Source organism: Ammodytes marinus, assembly GCF_949987685.1.
Source record: "Ammodytes marinus genome assembly, chromosome: 17".
Classification (NCBI taxonomy): Eukaryota; Metazoa; Chordata; class Actinopteri; order Uranoscopiformes; family Ammodytidae; genus Ammodytes; species Ammodytes marinus.
The window spans coordinates 14,400,888-14,410,668 of record NC_137221.1 but is presented as its reverse complement, the minus strand read 5'-3'; the positions used below and the strand labels follow the sequence as shown (position 1 = coordinate 14,410,668).

Genomic DNA, 9,781 nt, shown 5'->3' with positions numbered 1-9,781 from the left:
CACTGTTGCAGGGGGCGAGGAAGGGTGTAGTGTTGGAGGACTTTGGTATATTGAACCTGCACTGCCTCCTGGCTTAAGAAGGGACATATCCTCCTGATGTTTAAGATAATTATTGTGCAGGAGTGGGTTGCAGTTATGTAGCAGGTTTAAGGCCAGCTGATGTATCCAGGTTCCTTTGGGTCTAAGACAGGGACACCTCAGAGTTTGATGGTGCACACAATAAATATACAATAAACTATTTTTATTTTTATTTGAAAATATACAAATATCTGCAGTTATAGATGTGAAAAGAAGAGCTGTACATTTTTCCGGGATCAAGCTAGCATGATCAAAATGTGCAAATGATCACAGTTTGCAGACCGATTTGCGGCTGTATTACATTTACAAATTGAGTATATTGTACGTGAATGTAATGTGTCTGTGTGAGGAGATTAAAAGTGATCAGTCATGGCCAGGGGCCCATGGCCTTGTTAATGAGGATGGCTGCAGACGAAGGACACTGGTTTGGTGATGACAGGTTTTTGTCCTATTAACCACAGCGTACTGCCAGAGGAGGGTACTCAGTTCTGTCTGGGGTGGGAAGGGTCAGCCACAATGGTTGAAGCAACGTAGGTTATCCTGAGTAGCTCAATTGTACAATTTTTCAAATGATGTTTTCTCCACAGTTTTCCTGCCGTTCGTTACTGTGCTGAATCCACCACTTAAACAACCCACTATAGGTTAGTAAAGTGTCTGTAGATTCAATTGACATATGGTACAGATTTACTGTAAAAACATCACATTTACACATTTGACATGGCACCAAAATCAGATAAAATTAAATCTAACTGGATTTGACTTATATTGACATATCTGCTGAAGATGTAATAGATTCATTAATATTTGAAATTATTATTCCATTTGAAATACATTTTTTCCCCAGGCTTGTCTATGCTGACTCTGTGTAGCAATCGAGACCCCACCACCTTTTTTTACCTGTGCCATGTTTGTGAAGAAAAGCTTGCCCCAGGCGAGATTTTATGTCACCTCAGGTCTGGTGATCATTGTGCCAACTACTTTGTAAGTCCTGAACATCACAAACATAATAACACATTTTTTAAATTTGTAAGAATAATTTAATTGCTTTTTATTTTTTTATTTTATTTTAGAGCTTCACAAACCCCAATGCTCTGAAATTCTCCTGGTTCCCAAGCACGAATATGAATTTAGTTCTGACGCCTGCATTTACAACGGAAGTCTATGAAAGAGGGCCTGGAGTGTTACAGGTTTGTATCTTGATTTTATATTACAATGGATCACATTACTACCTGTATGTGAAAAACCTACAAATACTATCACCGAACCCTTCTGTTCCCCTCAGCTCTGTACAGATGTAATGTGTCTTTAGGTCATTGTGCTGGTTTGAACAAATTCAACAAATGTTAATTGTCTTTTTGACATTTTACCAGTTAATTTTACCAGTACTCGCCGCATGCCAAAATTCAAACCACAAAGTTTCAAATCGCAACATCAGCTCACGTGACTTGCACAAAATGACCACAGCCCTTCCTCTCCTCTAAAATCTGATTTAAAATGCATCCAAAATAGGCAGAAGAGAGATATTTGTGCAAATTCAATGGAAAATAAGGAATAATAAGACATATAACAATAAACACCAGACAACAATTTACTACCATGTTTTCATAGTGACATCAGGTGCATGTTCCAATTAAATAGGTTCAGTTCCCAAGGTGCCACATCCTATTCTGGCTGGAGCTAGCTATTGTTGGTCGGTGACTATGTTAGGGAAGAAGTCCACACTAATATTCTGGCTCTGACCTGGAACTTTAAACATCTGAAAGGCCCAAAAGGTCATAAGAAATACAATTAGACAAGGAACATAATCTGGAACCTCTGCTAAATTGAGTCAATATCCTGTATGAACGTAGATTAGCTTTTTTGTTTTTACAGTATTATTCATTCTGTTGCAGGAATTCTCTTATCAAAAACCCAAGTGTTTTAAATAAAGAGATCTGGCGAGGCATTTTTCAAAGTCTGGTAGATTTTTACTTGCGACAGCAAAGCAAGGGAATCAACAATGTATCAGGTTGCATACATACATGGTTGAATACAAAGACTGAACAGAAACAACAGAGGTTATATCAGACAATTAATGTGTATGCGAACAAGACTGTTTGTGTGTCCAGGTCCTTGAATTTCTAGCAAGATCTGGGGGATGAGTTTTAATTACGGAGACATGAGATGATTCAAGAACTTGACCTTGTACATAAAGTCTCCCCCTCTTTCATCTTGGTCTTTGGTATGTGTGTGTAAAACCAACTGTGTGTATGTGTTTCACATAAGATGTTTCTCACAGGATACAGGTGTAATAATTCATAGATTGTAATCAAGCAATGCACTGGGAGATTTTAGGGCGTTCTCCTCCATGAACTTTTAACCATCGTGAACACATACGTCATACATCTGTATAGAGCCAAAATCTTTGAGGCTCTTAAGTTAACTGGGACAAAGTTCTCAGCAGAAAGCTTGAATTGTTTGCAGCATTAAAATATTATACAATTAAGGCAAACTAAATTCTGTTAACACATTCCATGGTCGCCAATATTAAAATAATTTCTGTACTTCTGTCACTCATTATGTTCTCTTTTTCAGTTGCTGGATTTACCTCAGGAACTATTTGAAAAGCTTGCAACAAGTTCTTACTCTGAGGGTATGTGGCTTTGTGATATCTATGTAATATTTGTTTAAGAATTCTCTTGTATCGTGGTGTACTAATGAAAATGATTTGATCCCACACATCCCAGTTATGCGCGCTCTTGGTGAAAAGGAAAAGCTTCTGAAGCTGTTTGAAGGTGTGTGCATGTTTTTCTCAGGGCTCTTTATCTGCTGAAGGATTAGACAGAAATGTGGGGGTGGTTGGCATTCAGTTTATAGTTTAATCTTCAAATCAGTCTGTGTCATAATCAAAACATTTGATTGTAATAATTACTCAACCCGGTTAAAAGAAAATCAAGGTTCAAAGTGTATTCTTCACCCTGTTAAAAGCAGTATGCAAACAATCTATTGGTGAGGTCCATTCAATAGCTGTTCTAGAGCTTTCAATCGTATAAAATGATCCATGTTTCAGTGTTATGATCAATGCATGTTTTAGCGTTTATGCTTTTAAAATGTAAATTTGGAACATCTACAATTCAATGACGAATGGAAAATGTTCATCTCTTGATGAAAATCAAATGTTACCATTGTAAGCTCAAGACCTTGGACCTTGTGGTGAGATTCATGTGGTATATTTGCCTTTTATATATTAAATTTACTCTTTCACGTTTTCCTTTTAATATGCATGTTTCATCACTGCATTTTTTTTCTTCCCACTCTAGCTGTCAAGCCAGAGAGGACGATGATACAAACATACCACAAAGACAGTAACAGGAAGCATCCACTTCTTGGTCAGTAAATGTACCAGATAAACCTAGTAATCTAACAAAATGGCATTTCTTCTTCTTCTCATTAAAGAAGTGCTGATTTTTAGATGCACAATTCTGCTGCTAATTGATCCAAGAAAGGGAATGATTTTTACATCGTTGGCTTTCCTCAGCTTTCCATTAGAACTTATATCAGTGAAATGTTTGGTGTTAAAATACTTACTGCTAAACATTTGCATTGAAGTGCATTAAAGTTGTACTTATGCGTGAACCTTTGTCCCAGTAAACTGAAAGCCCAAGGTTTTAGCTTCACACCCATATACGGCCTGCTCATGTTCACAAGGCCAAAGGTCCATGAGAAGAAACTCTCCCTATGCATAAGCTGTTTAGACAGACTATGAGTTATTGCTCCTGCATCCTCTGGGTGCACCATTTGTGTAGCGCACACACATTTCTTACACACATGAACTCCAAAAACAGCACACAAACTTCTTTTGATATATAGCCTTTTAATATTCTGTCAAGTGTAAGTGAATAAATCGTATTGCTTGTGTAAGCAATACGATTTAAAGAAGATTGGCTGATTATTGAAACCTCGCCCCTGACTCTGTGCTTCATTTGAAACTTTGTTACAGTTTCCTGAACTATCGGGTAGATTCATTTCAGTAAGAACTAAACTGGTTGTCATCTCTTCTCTGATCGTCATCTTGTAGGCATGCAGCACGTTGTTGAATGCACTGGACCAAATGACAAAAGATACTACCTGTGCACACTCTGTAAACTAACTTTGGCCACCCATACCATCATCAGACATGTCCTGAGCTTTGACCACATCTTTCGTTACTTCGTAAGTAGTTATGACATTAAAGAGAATAACAAATAATCTCACTGAAGCCGGAGAAAAGGTCTTATCGCACAATTCTGTGCTTTACAGGGGAATTTAACACATCAAGATTGGATATTATAATTAGATATTAAAAACAAAGAAAATACATAAAGATTAGACATTAGAACATTTCTTTAAGAGATAATAAATTGTTTATTGTTAACTAAACATTTTATCGGGTTTTGTAATTAATCCACTACGGCTGCAAGCATTACTTTTTGTCCAACCATAACCCTGTGGGGTATTTTTATTACTCACATCAGTTTTAATCTTTGCAGAGAGCGTGGCACCCCTCTACTTTGCTGTCAAGGCAATGCTACAAGGACTACACCTCGTCCTCCATAATGCTTGACTTTGCAAAGCAAGCAGAGGAAATTCATGGCACTGCAAACACTGAAATGAAGGTAATATATTTCAAAAAAGTCACAAGTGCAGCTTTGTGATGTTTGTATTGGTATTGATGTGAAACTAAATGGCTTTCTGTTACAGAAAGTGAGCCTGGAGCCTGCTGAATTTGAATTGGTGAATTTCACTTGTTACGCAGAAGGTTTGTATTTATTTTTTATGCCTCTGTACTTGGACCTTCAGTGGAACCCAGAAATATATTTTACTAATTGAGGTTTATGGTGGATTGTAGCTTTCAAGAAACTGGAATCCATCTCAAAGGAAAAGATGAAGAGCAGCCTGATTACAAGTGTCCAACCAGGGAGAAAGTTGGGTACGTGTTATTTTAGTTGGAGGTTGTCCAGTGGATAACTCTGTTTGAGGCTGTTGGTCTTCCGTTTGTTATAATGTGAAATGTCTTCTGCTTTTTAGTTTAATTGAACCACTATGTGTTTTGTTGGAACAAGGTCAATTCTACATCCTATCATCTCTTGGCTGCTTGTCCAGTATCTTGGGAATATTTAAATAAGCATTTTAACATGGACATCATTTAAAATGAATAACTGGATACAACTCTTTTTCTTGGCAGTGATGCAATCTGTGCCAACATGCCCTGTGGCACTATCGTTCAAAATACGCTGTCAGGTAATAAATGATCAATATCCCAATTATATATTTTCACTGCAATAGCCTGGATGTTATCATTGTACCTTATACTGTATATCTATTTGTCTCCCTGTTGCAGGACTGCAATCAAATGTTTGCGGATATATCTCAATATCAAAAACATGTGTCACATGATGGCAAACACAAACAGGTAGATTAACATTTTCATATCTTCCTATTAAGTAATGAAAGGATTTTTGTGAAACTTAATGATATGAGACGAAACAGCTATCATAAGGTCAATTTTCTAATGTTCTTCCCCAGATGATGAATCAATTCTTTGGAAAAGGTAGCTTACACTTTTCTACCACTCTTCTCATAATATTGCGTATTCGTTAATGTAATTTAAATAAGATGTGATAATTTTTCCCCCTTTCTATCAGCTGAAAAGGCTCACAGTCATGACCAACCAGGTAAACCTTTCGTACCTGTGTTGTTCCTTCCTTAACAATATGCTACAACCCTGACACATTAGTTTAAAAATAATACCGGAAACACTAATACATGTCAGCTTTAGAGATATAGATGTGGTATTCATTTAATTTCTCAACTTTATCAAATGGGTGAGCTTTACGTTATGAGTTTTGCATTTGAAATAGTTTCAGCATCTTTTTCCATTATCTTCATAATGATCTATGGTATCTCATTTTCCCAAAAATAGCCCTTATTGTCTTGTCTGTTTTAGACACGCCCAATGTTTTGTTGAGTTCATGTCCGCTTGCAGTTTATTTTGTTGTGTATCCAGCAATTTCTCTTAATCCTCATTCCCTTTGTTAGGAATACGGCGCACACTCGGCTTATACACGCACATTTTGGAGAGCTCGAAGAAAAATCAAACACCTGTTGGTGAGCTGACACACTTGTTATGCTATGTAGTATTTTTTGCATAGTGTCCAAATTAAAGATGTCATTTTTTATTTTGTTTAGGTGTTCCCTTGGTTGTCACGTGTTTCAGCACTCATGTTCAGGAACATATTTACGTGTGCTTTGCTTGTGAGGACTGTTTCACCGAGTCCTCTCTCAAACAACACTTTGACTCCCGAAAACATCTCATTCACACGTTGGTGAGCATTCCTTTAAGCTTCTTCCAGAAATGGTTTCTGTTTATTGTGGCACACGTCCAGGTATCTTTGCGAGTCAGCAGAATCATTCATTTGTGTGAGAGTTAAAGCATTTACTTTTTGTTTTTATAAGAAATATTAAGATACTGATAACAGGGTGTAATTTGGTTTGTATTAACCAGCGTTTGCCTTAAATACTTAGCTGTACCTGAATCCCTGGCGGCTCCCATTTGCCTGGAAGTATCATCTGGGAATAGAAGTCTTAAGGTCATTGGCATTGGAAGAAGAAAAGGAAAGAGGACCAAAGCAGATGATGATGAAGGTAAAAGGCCAATTCAAGGACGTTGAGCAGTTCTTCCCCTCCCCCTCCCCCTTACCAAGGTATTTACCACTTGTGTAGAGACAGCATTCTTTCAGCAAACAGGGTCTGTTTGTCGCACCATTGGCCTTCTGCGTGTCTCTAAATACATACACTAGCTGAACGTGATTTAATGATCGTTTACCTGCAGACTTCTAACCTAAACAGTCCACAGTTCCTGTAGCCCTGCACACCAGGAAGAAGAGCATCTTCTGACTTTATAGAGATCTGTTATTCAGTATAATATTTTTACTTGATTAAACCATATTCCAAAATGTGTTATAACGTAATACACCCAACTCTCAAGTCACGTCCCATGATGATGTCTTCACAGCCGGTGGTGTTCAAAGTTCACCGTGAGGTGAGCTTAATGTTTAAGCATTAAAATGTTATACAATCATAGAGAAATAAATTTAGTTAACAAGTTTAATATTGTAAACAGGGATAATGGTGTCTGAGGCATTCCCACAGAGCTCCCAGGTGGCCTGCTTTTATGCCCATCATACTGGGGTGGAGAAAGGAGACTCAGGGGCACTTTACACTGTGAAAACGTGACAGTTTTCCAGTTTTTGGTTTAAAAAAAAACCCCGTTCAGACACAATTTATCTGACATCTTCACCCGTACACAAGTTTTCAGAGGAAACGGGCCGAAATCGCTGTAACAGCAGTGCCAAGCCAATAGTCAGCGGTGACACAGCCTAGGCCCTAGTAGATAGCTCTTCCGGTACAATTTGATGCATAAAACCTTACTGTAACCGAAAATTAATGCCACTAACGTTCATAAAGCGGTTGGTGTAAGCTTGGGGTTACAAATATTGTAAAAGACAAGCTTTCTGTCCTCTTATTTCACCGCATTGAACTCGTAAAAACGGAAGACTTGCTGATAGTGAAGGGGCTTCGTGAGCGGATACCTTCCTGTTAGGCGTACTTCAAAATAAAAGTCAACTCACGTGTGTCCAGTGAAATGCTATTAATGTTTAGCCAGTGAAATGCTTTTACTTTGAAGCCGTAGCCTTAATGCTCCTTTTGTTGAACAGTAGCCGCTAGCTTAACCGCTGCACGCTGATAGTGTTTTTAATGTAGAGAGAGCCGTGTCCCTGGCATATAGAAGTGACACATGTTTATTTAGCTAGAAAAACAGGCAGAGCACAAATCTTTCCCCAGCCAAAGTGGCGGGTGGTCTCAATAACTTACTGCGGTAATCGCTTGGACTAAATTGGCGAGTGTTAGCCTATATTTTAGCGCTGCACGACACTCTCCGCTGATCACAGTGATGGTGCCGTGGAGACACCGTTCATGTTGTCTTCTAACTTTATAACTCGCTTGTGTTGTGGGTATTTTGACAGCAAATGTTATAGACTACGCATGTGTGAGGGTGGAGCCGTGACGTCAGCGTTATCAGGGGAAATGGTTTCGGTGTTTACAGGAAACCAAAACCGTTAAGTTTTCCAAAAAATCCTCCCTGGGAGGTGATCTCAAAAACCTGCGGTTTCATGCCTGCGTTTGCTCTTTTCCTGTAAATTATATAGTGCAACCGCGGGAATTTTTCCGCGTTTGCACCGTTTCGTGTTGTCGTGTAAAGTGCCCCTCAGACAAATCTTCCCCTTTTCCTAAAACCAGCTTAACATCCCTTTAAAGCCTATGGTGATGGATTTTGCCCCCTCTTGGCTTGTCTAGTTAGTTTTCTCTGGTTTATAAAGGAATCCAGTCTGCCTCCAGTAGTCTTAGAGAAGATTCTGAGGTGTTAGTTCGGAGACATGATGAGACTCAGGGCCACAACCTGTCCCAGGTTCCAATCTTATACCCGACAACTGCATCTTTTAATACTTCCATTATGATTTCCACACTATATATTTAACCTATTTTTTGAAATTTAGATTTTTTTTGTTGGTTACATACAACATCAATATTTCTTTAATCATGCATAACATACTGTTTAAATCAGAGTTATGGCAGGTGGGGGCGCGGATGAATATGTGAAAAAAAAAAAGTTTGTGTTTTTGATATTAAAGTTTGTGTTTTTGATCATAAGCAAATGTAAGTTATCATACAAAAAAAGGAATACAATGTTTTGGTCTAGATAGTTAATAGCCTAATAATTGAATCAGATCATCTGGGAGATAATCCGAGGTTAACTGATCACGTCACGTTCACGTCCTAGCAGTGGCGTTTCCAGGAAATTTTGACTGGGGTGGCCAAGGTGGGCCACAGAGCTAGAGTGGGGTGGCCATCACATACCTGAATGAATAGCTTGTGATATGCTGTACAACCAATTCAAATATGATTTATAATCCCAAATGCCCAAATCATGTATCCATTGTAAAGTTTGTCAGAATGTTCAAATGTATTTAAAAAAAGCAAAACAAAAACATAATTAGATAAAGATCTTAAAATGTTTTAAAAAATGTGTTTAAAAACGCACAAAGATGTTCAGAATGTTTCAAAAATACGTTTAAAATGTGTAAAATAGGAACAGAGTTGTTTAAAATGTGTGAAATAATTAAAAGATCTTTCAAAACACACGGGGATTTAGAACTTTTTGAATTTGTTCTCTAAGGGGGGGCTCACTCTCTCACACTTTGAAAACCCCTGGTTTAAATCATTGTATCACTGTTCTGTAATCATTATACATGCAATGGAGATTATACAAAGATTAAGATTTACTACTACAACAAAGGCGATAAATAACGATTATCACAGTAAAACAATCATTACTAATTGTTCATTTTTCTTTTCTCAGGTACTTGATATCCCATACGAGATGTTTCTTCCCATCCCATCTACTTTTGTTGAAGGTAGAAATTGGTCTTTTGTCATATTCAGAGCAAGTTGGAGAGACAAGCTCACTTTGTTTTCTCTTTGTACTTTATTCAGTTACCAAAAGTTTCCTTGTCTCATTCTTAATTTTTTTCCACAGTTTTGAAGAGACTTGAACTACAACACACTCTTTTAAAGCGTGAAGGTTAGTAATTGAATGTTTTCTGAGCCTTTTTTAAGAATCAAA

General features: G+C 37.8%; 1 protein-coding gene across 1 annotated transcript; it reads left to right on the top strand.

Annotated features, from left to right (window-relative positions):
- Positions 1–4,598: 4,598 nt before the first annotated feature.
- On the top strand, positions 4,599–9,744 carry LOC307264447 (uncharacterized protein; the record flags this gene model as incomplete). Its single annotated transcript, XM_080045858.1, has 12 exons — positions 4,599–4,712; positions 4,798–4,855; positions 4,946–5,026; positions 5,282–5,337; positions 5,438–5,509; positions 5,623–5,647; positions 5,742–5,771; positions 6,136–6,204; positions 6,286–6,422; positions 6,622–6,741; positions 9,518–9,572; positions 9,695–9,744. Exons 1-12 carry the CDS (start codon positions 4,653–4,655, stop codon positions 9,742–9,744), a joined length of 813 nt encoding a protein of 270 aa, XP_079901984.1. The 5' UTR covers positions 4,599–4,652.
- Positions 9,745–9,781: the final 37 nt, after the last annotated feature.